Source organism: Balaenoptera borealis (genome assembly GCF_965194805.1).
Source record: "Balaenoptera borealis genome assembly, chromosome: 11".
NCBI classification, from domain to species: Eukaryota; Metazoa; Chordata; class Mammalia; order Artiodactyla; family Balaenopteridae; genus Balaenoptera; species Balaenoptera borealis.
In genome coordinates, this window is record NC_138868.1 from 66491257 (window position 1) to 66504408 (window position 13152).

At 37.1% G+C, this 13152-nt stretch overlaps 1 protein-coding gene and 1 long non-coding RNA gene across 6 annotated transcripts in view; one reads left to right on the forward strand and one right to left on the reverse strand.

Annotated features, from left to right (window-relative positions):
* The window catches only part of LOC309605137, a 394782-nt gene that overhangs the window by 160720 nt on the left and 220910 nt on the right, over nucleotides 1-13152 (forward strand). For both annotated transcript variants that reach the window (XR_014231242.1, XR_014231243.1), the window contains one exon: nucleotides 1108-12056. This is a non-coding gene — a long non-coding RNA (uncharacterized lncRNA). The remainder of the gene's footprint in view (nucleotides 1-1107; nucleotides 12057-13152) is intronic.
* Nucleotides 8232-13152, reverse strand: part of GRM5 (glutamate metabotropic receptor 5) — a 547875-nt gene continuing 542954 nt past the window's right edge. For all 4 annotated transcript variants that reach the window (XM_082340447.1, XM_082340448.1, XM_082340449.1 and 1 more), the window contains one exon: nucleotides 8232-12933. In XM_082340447.1, coding sequence (XP_082196573.1) covers nucleotides 12033-12933 — 901 coding nt within the window. In that variant the 3' untranslated portion in view covers nucleotides 8232-12032. The remainder of the gene's footprint in view (nucleotides 12934-13152) is intronic.

The window sequence follows — 13152 nt, forward strand, 5'->3', positions numbered from 1 at the left end:
ATCTCATTCTTAGCTGCGAATCCCCTCCTAGCCTTTCTCAGTATCCGTGGCATTTTTGTGACTTCCCAACACTAGAGTAAGTTTTTCTGCCAAAACGAGTGAGGCTCTTGGCGCCCTCTGGACTTTCCCCACCTCCCAACATGGGAGAATTGTGAAACTTTCCACTAGAAAATTGCACCCCTGGTCCTCGCATCCTTCTCCTGGTGTCTGTGAATCTGGGTTTGACTCAGGCCCATGAGATGTTCTGTAAGGCCCCTGATAGGCTTACTCTATCTCCCGTCCAGCCCATTTTAGTTAGACTACGTCACTGTGAGGTCACCAGCCCTTTCATTTGAATTCTGTAACTCTCCCCCAGCCTACATTTGGGTGGAATCTAGACAGTACTGCTGCTCTCTGCATTGGTTGTTTTCTGTGAAAATGGCAGTAAACAGGTCCAGTTTTGAACTGGCCCTGAGGAAATGGGTTCGGAGTTTGTACGGGCAAGAGGGAGGGAGGAGAGCCATTTGGAGAACTGAGAATGAATTTTTTTCTTTTTTTGGTTTCAATGTTTTCTTTATGTTACTAATAAATGCAGTGAAAACAAAGCAAAACAATCTTTCTGAACAACTGCCGGGATGGTGGAAGTGGAGTAGAAGAAGGGGTGGGCCTTCCTCAGGTTGACCTACGTGGTGGGGACCTTGACCAGCTGCTGGGCATGTCCTATCAGCAGCCAATGGTGACTGCTGAACGGAACCTGCAGGGGAGGTAGCGCTTCCTGCCTACGGGCCCGCGCAAGGCCCCCGCGGAGAAGCCAGAGGTGGTGAAGGTGCACCTGCAGGGCGTGATCATTCTGTGCGAGGCAGTGGGTGGCACGGTGGGTGTCCACAGCGTGAGACATTCAATCAGCTGGAAATCAAGCCTGAGATGATCCACCGCTACCTGAGCGAGTACTCCATCACCTACAGGCCCATGGACCACAGTTGGCTTGGCATCAGGGTCACTCACCCACTCCTTCCCTTTCATCCCCTTCAAGTAAAGTCACAGACTTCCCTAAAAACAAACAATAAAAAAGGTACTCTCTAGGAGGGTCTTGGGCAACATGGTTTTGAATATTTAATTCTTTTTTAGTTATTCACAATGGCCAAGATATGGAAACAACCTACATGTCCATCAGTGGATGAATGGAAAAAGCAAATGTGGTGGATAAATACAATGGAACATTATTCAGCCTAAAAAAATAAGGAAATCCTGCCATATGCAACAAACTGGTTAAATCTTGAAGACATTATGCTTAGTGAAATAAGCCAGTCACAGGAGGACAAATACTGCATGATTCCACTCATATGAGTTGTCTCAAATAGTCTAACTCATAGAAGCAGAGAGTAGAATGGTGATTGCCAGGGACAGGAGTTAGGGGGGAATGGGAAGTTGCTATTCAATGGTTATAAAGTTTCAGTTATACAACATGAATAAGTTCTAGAGACCTGCTGTACATAGTTGTTGCCTACAGTTAACAGTCTTGTATTGTACACTTAAAATTTTTTTAAGAGGGTGGATCTGATGATAAGTGTTATCACCATAGTAAAAAAAAAAAAAAAGAGACAGAGAGATTAAAATGGATAATTATACTGCATGAAGGCCCTAGAATAACTTTGAAAATCTTGGAAAGATTGATCTAAGACAACTGTTTCAGCTTATAGAAGAAAAAAGAAGATCTAGAGAAGGGCGTTTATCTGAGTGGAGGAGGCTGCAGAACTGAAGGAGACGCTTGACTAAAGTCATACACAATGTAGTTTATGTATTTCTAAAGTCCTTTCTTTTTTTCCCTTCTCAGTTTTAAATATCTTGATTCAAATGCCATGCCTTTGTTATATTCTCTGTATTTTTTGTTGTTATTGAGTATTATTTTTTTACCTTTATTAATTACGAAGCATAGGTGATTTACTAATTCACTTTTTCATTTCGTCTAATTTGATTGTAAATGTCGATATCAAGTTCTTTCTTACATTTAGTTCTGATATTTGCTATAGCAAACAATTGCATGCACGTGTGTGATCATGAGAGATTAGGATCCTTCTGAGTTCTGAATGGTTGAATTTATTTGTGTTGTTAGAGAATGATGTATATATGCTCAGGAATAAAAGTAGAATAACCAGTTTTACATAGATGCGTGATTACATGTATTTTATATAGTATTCCATTAGATCTAAATATCTAGCACTGCCAGTACTGCTACTAGAGCAGCTATAGCATCAAAGGAACACACTCCATGTGCGCAACACTGTGTACATAATGTACATTATCTCGTTTAAGCCTCCCGAAGAGCTCTAGTTATTAAACTAATGCTACTTCCCTGAACACTCCATGCACGATCTTGTGTCAGTGGATGGGCTGTTCCCTGTGCCTGAATGTTTTCCTCTCTTGTATCCATCTGGTCAGCGTCTACCAACCCTTTAAAATTCTGTTCTTTGGAAATCTTTTAGGGAAGTGTTCCAAGATATTGTTCTCACCTACGTTCTTCCCCTTTACTTCCTCTTTGTCAAGCACACTTTACAGTGTTTTTCACAATTAAAAAATTATTCTTTATATCTTTAACTTTTCCTACTAGTTTAGCAGATTTTATGATGCTCTTGAACAAGCCATGACAAGAAATTGCTTGCCAAAAGTCATGTAGCTCATCTAGTTATTTTTGCCTGTTCATATCATTACATTGAACATTTTATTTTTAATCTTAATATTTTATCTTTTGATTGTTTTAGATTTTATAGTCTGATGAATCTGCTGATATAGATTTGTTTCTTCAAAATATTAATATCTACTTTCTTTTTCTTGACTTAGAGTTTTCTCTAGGACATCAAATACCATATTAAATAGTAGTGATTTAGAGTGGGCCTGTGTCCTGGTTTGCTCAGGACAGTGCAGGTATAAGCAGTTGTCCCAAGTAAATCCACTGTCTCAATACAACTGATGCTTGCACTTTATTTAACTCTTAGAAAATGTGTTGTTTGAGACAAAAATTTCATTGTTACTTTCGAACTGTGCATGTATGGAATACATCTTTCATTCCTGATGTAATGGGAACTCTTCTGATATTTTTCTATTAGTATCATGTTGGCAATAGGTTTTTAATAGAATTTTTTCATCTTAAGAAATTTTCCTTTTATTTTTAGTTGTTAATTTGTTTTATTTTATTTTAATCAGGAATTGGTGCTTACTTTTATCAAATGTTTCTCTTATCTATTGTATAGATTAATTTTTCTTTTAATATGTTAATGTAGTAAACTACATTTTTGATTTCCTAATATTGAACAACACAAAATCCTATGGTAGACTATATTTAGTCATGAAGTATTATTAGCTTATTACATTTCACAATTTGATGTGTGAATAGTTTATCTGGGATTTTAAAATCGATGTTTATGGGAATAGCTTATAACTCTATTTATGTCCCTCCTTATCTGATTTGTGTACCAAAGTTATAAAAGCCTCATAAAATGAGCTATAGATATTTCCATGTACTTCCATGTTCTATACCATGATGAAATTCTCCTAAAATGTTTAGGCATATGCCACTTAGAGTTAAATATTTTTAAATTCCCTTTCATGATATTCTATCATTATTGGTTTATCTGCATTTTCAACTTGTATTTGTTTCAATTTGATAATTTATGTTTTCCTAGAATATCATGTCATCTATATTTTCAAATTTATTTGTTCAAAGTTTTACCTAGTGCTTTCTTTTATATCTTGTATATATGTAGCTATGACTCTTTTCTCACAATATTAATTGTGGTTTCTCTTTTACTTGATTAAGCTTGACAAACGTTTGTCAATGTGTTGGTCTTTTCAAATTAAAACTTTGGTTTTAATGATCACTTTAAATTTTTGAGTAGATTTTTTTTCTTTTATTAATTTCAATTTAATCAATGTTATTTATATTTTCTTTGTTTTTTATTGTTTATTTTTCAACATCTTCAACTGAAATTTTAGTTAATTTCTTTTTAGTCTATTTTTTAATGTATACAGAGTAAAACATTTTCTTTAGAGTACTGTATGCAGGGTTTTCACTAAGTTCATTGCTATGTAGGATATAATTTTAGTTAAGTTTTCCTCTTCAGTCCAAAAATGCTCTTAGATGAGAGATCCCGAGGATTTCTTTTGGATATCATTTTTTTTTTTTTAATTTCAAAATTTTATGACTTTTAGTCAGTGAATGTAGCCTGTATGATTTTTGCCTTTTGAAATATGTTAAGGTCTCTTTCATGGTCAAATTCAAGGTTAATGTTTATGAATGTTTCATGGATGATGAAAAGAATGTCTGTTCTCTGTTTAATACGAACAAAGCTCTAAATAAATTTGATTATTCATGGTTTTGTTACTCGATTCCTCTATTATTTTTTTGGCTTCTTGATGTATTTGTGATTTAAATATATTAAAGAGGTCTGTTGTGATTGTGGAATTTGTGTGTGTGTGTGTGTGTGTGTGTGTGTTTCTATTAATCTTTACTTTGTATGCTTTAAAGCCATATTTTAAAGCACATATTGGTTCATGAGTGTTCTGTCTTCTGAGTAGATGTTTATCAATTTAAAATATCCCTTTTGGCCCTTTTCATAAATTTAATTTTGAATTACTTCTTGCCAGACATTAATATTCCTATACCCACCTTTGTTTATTTTGCATTTGCCTCTCTCAGTGTTTTGCACATACTAGGGCTGGGTTAACTGATGGTGCTGGTTCAGCAAATAACATCACTCAGTAACACAGTTGCATTATTCTTTTTTAGGGCCTCTCAGCTTCCTTTAATGTATTCAGGCTTTTTATCTGTTTATTAGCCTAGTCATTATTACTTGCATTTTTCTTGGGTTCCTGACCCCAACTTTGTCAGTTCGAAATGGTTGTATCTCAGGCTTCTCTTATATTTTAAAAATTGATTTTGGGGCTTTTTGTTACCATGCAAAGAGCAAGAAAGCCTTCTTGCTCTCATACGGACAGAATAGAACTAGTCAGGATATTCCCCTGATTTTGTTGCTGATTTGTCCTGTATTATTAGAGTGGGTATTTGTATTTCTGGAATAAGACTTTTTCTCTCTGCATACATTTAGAGTGTTTCATGCTTCCTTGAAGAGTGGGCTAATGCACTAGGGCTAATGATGTGATTTGAGCTCTTTAGAGAGAGAAAGCATATGACAGAGAGTACCACAACATACAGGGAGGTAAAAGGTAGAAATCATTATTTTGAACATGCAGGAGTAGAAATGCATTAGTATGGTACATGTGTTAGATGTGGCCGTGTAATTTTGATTACTTAGGTAAATTAGAAAACACATGAAAAATGTTTCTTAAATAACTTCTGGATGATACTCCAATAGCTTTCTACTGCTCTTGGAATATAGTTCACTGGCTACTTAACATCTACTAATGCTACTATCTCACATATTGCTTCATCTGAGGCTATTGGGAGTTAAGGAAACCATCCAACATGTCGATTGAAAAAAAGAAAAAGAAAAAGAAAATCCTCAGCTTGACCCCTGGGAGTAAAGTTAATGTGCTGGTAGAGCTCTGAGAAATCAGAAAATAGGAGGAAAATGGATAATAAAATGTAGCAAGGCTTTCCATGATTCAGTAGAATGGCTCTGAAATGATTGATGATATAAATCCATGTTTTCTTCTCCAAAATCCTTAGGAGATCATCATGGAAATAGCAATTAATTTTCAAGACTAAAGGAAAAAGTGTCTACAAATTATAAATTTTATATCATAGCATTTCCAAAACTCATACTATGAAGTTCTACTCTGAGGAGACTACTCATAAAAAAAAAAAAAGAAACTTCCAGGGTTAATGCATATTAGCATATTTAAAGAAGAGTGGCAAGTTCTGAGGTGAAGGCAGCCATCCAACTTGGAGTTATTATGATTTCCAAACTTTTAAAAATCTAAAACTTTTATTTTGTGAAACACTTATTACTGTTCAGCAGTTCAGAAAAGACAATTTACTATTAAATTGCGATTTTCATGGACATATCAGTCATATAATTTATTATATAACATTTATCCTGTTATAGAAACATGCTAGTTATGTAAGGCTTTGTTTTATGTCAATGAGTAAAAATACAAGTTATATATAAATAAGCCAAATGTGTCTGATATATATACCACATAACTAGCCTATTTGTATAAATGTTCATACAAAAAGACTTAGATGTCATGACAAAACCAAATGTGTTGGGTCTGGAGTAAAAGCTAATTTAAAATATTTATTCTTGTGGAGGTTAAACTAAGTTTTCCTGTAATACTGTTTGTTTAGGTGTCTAAACCTGGCCAGAGAAGCTGAGTCTAAAAGTTTTTTCTTAGAATTTATCTACTGAAATTATTCTTAAAAAATAATGTAGTAACTGATTCTGAATTTCAAAATACTTTGAGAAAAAAATGTACTTCCTATGCTTTTGTTTAAGGAGATTATTTCATTAATATAATTCTGTCTATTTACCTACCTACCTAGCTAGCTACCATAAAAAAGTAAATGTCTGAGAACTGTTTATTTTTAAAAACTGATTATTTGTGTACAGTATAACCAAAAAACTGGCCAGCATTCAGCATAGGCTATAACAGAAGAAAAGCATTCTTTCCGTGGTGTTTAAGATCAATTTACTAACTCATCCTAGATGGACAGTTCCAAGGTTGTATGTGAGTTCAAGCCTCAATAGTCTCTTCCCCCAATGATATATGCTTTAAGTTGGACAAGAATTTGTTACAGCTCTACAAGTAATATTGGACATAACATATCTAAGCTGCCTGCTGGATATTAACTGTATAATAAATACTATGTTGCCACTAACAGCTATCACCTATTAAGCATTTACCACATACCAGGAATGCTGGAAATGAGATAAACTTCACAGCTTATTGTAACTCACGTCAGCATTTAAATAAAGAGGAACTGAGTTATAGAGAAGTCAAGGTAATTTATCCAAGATCATATGGGACAGGGCAATAGAGCCTGACTTTTATTTCTATTTAATGCTATTTCTATTGCATCAGCTGGTTTTATCTGGCCTCCATTGGTTCTATGGAGTCTTACAAAACTCTTTTGATCTTTAGGAGATAATGTGTGTAGTCCAGATATCTTACCTCAAGCTCAAGTTTATGTAAACATATGCCCATTTGGATTACTTCAGAATAGAAGACACTGAATTAGAGAGGCTGACCAAAAAATGGCTTTCTTTTTTAAGTTCAATCATAGTTTATATCAACTTATATAAGAATATATGTATATATATATTAAATGTGTACAAATAATACAATGTAGGGAAGCAGAGAGAGGCTATATTTTAAAATTTACATTTTCTCTTCCATACATCATTCATATAGTCTACATTATGCTTTTAGGTTTTAGCTAAGTTGTGTTCAGGGGGTGTAAATTTGCTTAAGAATCTATCAAAGTAAAAAGTGATTTGACAAGTAATTTTTTTTTTTTGGCAAAATTATATAGACATGCCCACACGTACACACACAAACATACATACATACATACACATATAAACATATACAGATGGACTCAAAGTAAAATATCTATATTGATGTGTGTGTTTGTATACATATACAGACACAGATATATATATATATATATATATATATATATATATATACACACATATATATATATACACACATGCGCATAATCTATATTATTTTTGTGATGTTACATCTATCAACACAGATAATTGTGGAACTATACCTATAATTTGTATTGGTATTTCCAGACACAAAAAGGACTTATATTCCCTACATGCTTCCTTGTTTTAATATAACTATTTATTTATGTCTTAAAAGGTATTTGTAGGTGCCTCTGGGGACAGCATCTCTGGTTGGTTTGTGGTTGGTTTATATTTTCATTTTAATCTATTGTCCACAGGCTGCTTTGTAAACCCCATAACGCGAATGTGTAGATCATTCAGAATTTAAGATGAATCAATAGTATGGCTCTTTGGGTCACAGAAAACGCTATTAAGACAACAATCTAAACATTTAAGGGGAAGAATCTTAAAGTCATATCATAGTTTCTTTTTTTAATATATTTCAAAAAGTAACTGACTTCACAAACACCAGCTCTAACATGATTTAGACAACTGAGAAACAGGCAAGTGTATTTTAAAATACTAAAATAAAACACATTTATACAAGTACAAAGCAAAACAATGCTGATAAAAATGTTAAACTTTATGAAAAAAAATCATTTGCAATTCACATCAAAATAATTTAACATTCTCTATCGTTTTAATAGCACAAGCTGCAACAACAGAAAAAAAGACAGATATGCGCACATCATTTTAAAACCAAATCAGTTAAAGTGCAGAAAAAAGTAAGTACAAGCACTTGTAGCCCACACAAATCTTTTAGGATTGGCACCATCTCTCTAAAACATCTATATTCTATATAGATTTCTAATTACAACACCACCAGCAGCTGCCATGGAATTCTAGAAATACACACAATATACATAGTATATTTGTTCACATTGGGAAGATCAGTGAAATTCAGCCAACTATTTTATACATGCCTCGTTCTTCAACAGATAGTAGAGCATCTGCCAGGCCTCAGACCCTCTTTAAAGTGAATTCCGACTTATCTTTATGCTTTTCACTGATCTGTATTTTTTCACAGTATAAAATTGTAAATGGTAACTATAGAGATTCTGACAGCTTGAGGGTTATTAATAAGCTGTGGCTAAATGTGAACTCAGGTAATACCTTTGAAGTCTCCAAAACATGTACATTTTGCCGGGAGACTAGCACAGGAAATGTTTTTTTCCTTAAAAAGTGTTTAATTCCTGGTTTGGAAGTCACAGAACTGCAGCAGAGCCATTATACAATTCATGGACAGTCAGAAATAGCTCCTAGTCTTCCTGATTACATGCTGGCAACAGCAGAAACTTGGGAAAGACTGTTACTAACAAGGATTAGCACATTGGGGGGTTTCTTTTTTTTCTTTGCTTCAATCAAATCTCATACCGTTTTCCTTTCCACACTCCCTTTCTGTTCCCCACCCCTACCCCAGAGAGATGGTTCTGGTTCTTCCCAATGCAGATGCAGTCTTCTCAGGCTGCCACCACTCTTTCCCACAACAGAAGAAGGGTGGACTTCTTAGATAGTCTGTATAATTTGATCAAACCAGGTCTTCTTTTTTTCATTCTGGGACCAAACTGTCCTTTAGGGTCACTTTTCTGAAACTTAGCATTCCATTGTACTTTCCCCTTCCTTTTAGTCATGCTGGTCCTGACTGAATTATCACTGGGCACCAGGAACAGACTGTTTTCAAGGAAATTCAATGAAAATAGGTACTCAAATGAATTGTGAAGTTCATATCCTAGCCCTAGAATGAATATTCAGTTCTCTTTGTATTGTAGATTTATTACTTGGAACCTGGTATTAGAATTGGCAAAGAGACAGTTAGCATCATTCCAAAATAAAAGATCCCAAGAATGCATTACTAATGATATTATATATTATACAATGTATTGAATGAAGTGACAAAGGGTTATATAAATACACAGAAAAATACATCTTGTTCTCCTCTAATTGGATAAATTATTTTTCTTATTACAGTTGACTATTATTTCATATGGAATTATCAGATGGCAATTTATTTGCATCACATTTTAATTTCTAATGGATTTTCTCACAAGGTAGTGTACTTTTAAAAGAAATATGTTACTAAACAATTAGAAAGGAATTTGATCATGGAGAAAGTTTAAAAAATGTTCTTCTATTGGTCAACACAGTGAAACTTGTACTTAAGAATACAATGGAAACCAACGTAAGTGTTTTATGAAACAAAATTTTAAAACTCAGATAGAGCATACTTAGAAAGGTTTTGATACCTAAGACATAAAGACAGTAATCCCCAGGTGAATGCCACCCTTTTGATGAGAATCCAGGGATATTAATACTCGAAATATTTACATTTGTTTTTAAAGTAGAGGCAGACATTTGCTTTCAATGAAACCATAAAACTTAGCTAGATTCACTGTTTCAAGAGTCTTATTATAATATTTGGGATCGAGGGGCTCTGATGATGCTATTTTTAAATTGTCATTGGAGGTCTGATTTAAAAATTTTTATATTTTAGTAAATTAATGTTAGCGTTTAATATTTTATATTGGGAGATTTGATTTAATATAATTTAATATAAGAACAGCTATCAGGAAAGTAAAGTGGAGCAGTATATTTATTATAACTTTTAAAAGTGGGGAATGATAAATTACGTTAATGGATATATTTCCATTTCTCAATTCCTTTTTTTAAGTAGATGTGAGATAAAAAATACTTACCAAAATAAGGATATTGAGCTAAAGGAAAAAGGTTTTTATTTATCTTTCTCTCTGCTAAAAATATACTTCTGCCTCAGAGCAAATCTTTTTCATAAGGCTATCTTTAGTATAAGGCTGGGTCAACTGAATTTAAATTTACAGGACACCTCCTCCTTTTATTACTATCCTTATTTAAAAATCAAAAACATTTGGCACCTGAGGATAGCTGTAATGGGAGGAAGAAAGAGATGACAGTGGATGCAGGTCTTGAGCTATGAATTCTACCTGTATCAGCCTATCAAAGCACAGGTATTTCTATTATAACTTTAAATCTCTTTTCTGCAGTTTTTAAAAAGTGACAGTATGAAGTGCACAAAATTATATTAATAATTATTTTAAAAAGGAAAATATTCATAATTTCTTTGCCTCTTTTTGGAATGGCTAAGAAAGATTGTGTGTTTTATATTCGTTAAGGTTCCTCTGTTTTAGTTTTCTGTATTGCTCTGAAAAATCTACATTTGTCATAGTTCATAGCTGCCCTGTTTAAGCAGCCAAGAAAAGTTAAAATCACTGCTCACTGGCATAGCTAAATCTCTGCTACGCCGACTTGACACAGTTTAAAATTTCCAGTGTATTAAGATTGTGTTAATTTTTTGAACAGTCCCTCCAATCATGACAATGTCTTCATTGGGTCTATGGACCGTTCTTCCAGTGGTGGGACTTGAAAAGAACAGAGGAGCTCTTTGTGCATCAGGTTTTCAAAAGAAAGGAATGAAGAAGCCCAAATGCGTACTTTAAATATTTTAGCTGGCAATGCATTCATAATGAGGAGTGGCCACATTTCATGAAAGAGATAGCCAAGCTGGAGCTCAAGAATTATTATTATTATAAAGAGAATTTCCAGCTACACAACGCACCCCAGTGAGGGAATTACAAAACAGTATTCCAGAAAATATTTTTTGCTACTCCAGTATTGATTGGCAACATGGTGAAATAGTCAAGAAATCTTCCACTGGTTTTCTTGGTTAATGGAGGTGAATTGAAATAACTAGGTGGAATCCAAGATGCAGGCGTTTGGAAGAGGATGTCACAACCAAATTGGAGAGGAAAGTCTGGTAAAAGCCCTACATACATCAGCGCAGCCCTCTTCATACAGTTGTGTGTTGTGTATGGGACACTCTCACATCAAGGCCTCAGTAAATACTGGGCCCAAGTACTGCTTTCCAAGGTCTTTAAAGGAAAGAAAAAACGAAAAAAAAAAAAAAAAGAGGAAGAGAAAAGTTGACGTTTTGGTCCCAGATTTTGAGTTTGTTAGAAAATGTACATTCATGTTTGGTGAATCAAAGAATCTTCTGGGAAAAGAATGAAAGTAAACAAACAAAACATTTTTTTACAGTTGCTTATTAACTATGCCTTTTCCCCTCCATTACGCTGTTTCACACTCATTGCTTTCCTAGAGCAAAGCACTTAGTATGTAACTGTTTCAACAGACTCCTTGTCAGCCCTCAAAAACAGAAGCAGTGTTTCTTAAAAGCCCATGTTTTCTAAGGCCACTAGAAGAAGATCTGCCAAAAGATTTGTAGTTGGTGTCTTCGTCGGTTGATGTTAAATAGCACTATTAATCTCTTGTTTCCATTACAGGTGTACTTGGCGTCTTCCACCTCGGGTCTTAATCAGGCGACTGTGTCTGTGGGAACACCGGAGGTCTCGGCTCCGTTTGGGAACCCAGCGTGGTTTCCAAGGACATTCACAAGGACGAGGAGCTCTGAGTGTAATCTCTTATGATAAGTGTGTCGTATTTGGGAGACGATGGGATACAGAGGGCCGACTCGGACACTGGCGAGTTGGGAGTGGTACTCCCCGAGTCCACCGAGTCTCTGAAGGGGGACGGCGGGGTGAGAGCCACCAACTCCTCCAGGTCCGGTTTGCCGGCCGCAGCCTCCGGTCCGGCCGCCGGGGGCTCCCGGGCAGCGCCCCCAGCCGGCGGGGCCGCGGCCGCGGGCTGCGCGCCGCCGGTGATCTCAATGGCGGGCAGTGGCTGGATCTCGGCGAACGTGGTCATGGTGGTGGGCAGCTGGATCTCTTTGGGGATCAGGTAGGACGAGCAGAGCGGGGCGCCGGGGCCGGGAGCGGCGGTGGACAGCATCATGGAGTTGAGCTCGCTGATGTTGGCCGTGAAGCGGGTCACCACGCTGCTGATCTGCTCCATGAGCGAGCCCTGAGACGAGCTGCTGCGCGCCGCGGGCTCCGAGTGCAGCGACGGCAAGTCGTCGTCCGTGCGGCCGGCCGAGCCCGCGCGCTGGCTCAGCGTGCTGATGGGCGACGGCGAGCGCGGCCGCGCCGGCGCGGGGAAGTGCTCCTCGGCCTCTACCACGTCGTACAAAGCCTTGGGGCCGGCGTCCGGGGGCTCCGGCCCGCCGCCTACCGCGCCTGCGCCGCCCGCGCCCGCGCCGCCGCCCGCACCGCCCGCGCCGCCTGCGCCGCCCGCGCACAGGCCGCGGCTCTCCGTGCTCTTGGGGAAGGGCTTGATGACGGCCGTTTGGTTGGGGTTCTCTTTCTTGTTGATGTGGATGGACAGCCGCTGCCACAGGTGCTGCCCCCGGCTACTCTTCTCGTTCTGCGCCCACGTGACAGATTTTCCATTGGAGCTGCGGAGAGAAGGGAGACAAGAGGTGACTCCGCGAGGCCCCGGACGGGAGGGCTTCCCCGGTGGTGGGCGGCCGTGGGACTCGGACTGGGGAGGACTTTTCTTGTTTTCCCAGGAGATAAGGCATCAAAGGACACCAGGGAAAGAGATCTTGGACGTGGCTTTTGCTTGCTTGAGTGAAAGGCTGCTTTCTTGTATCTGGTCTTCCGTTCATCATGAC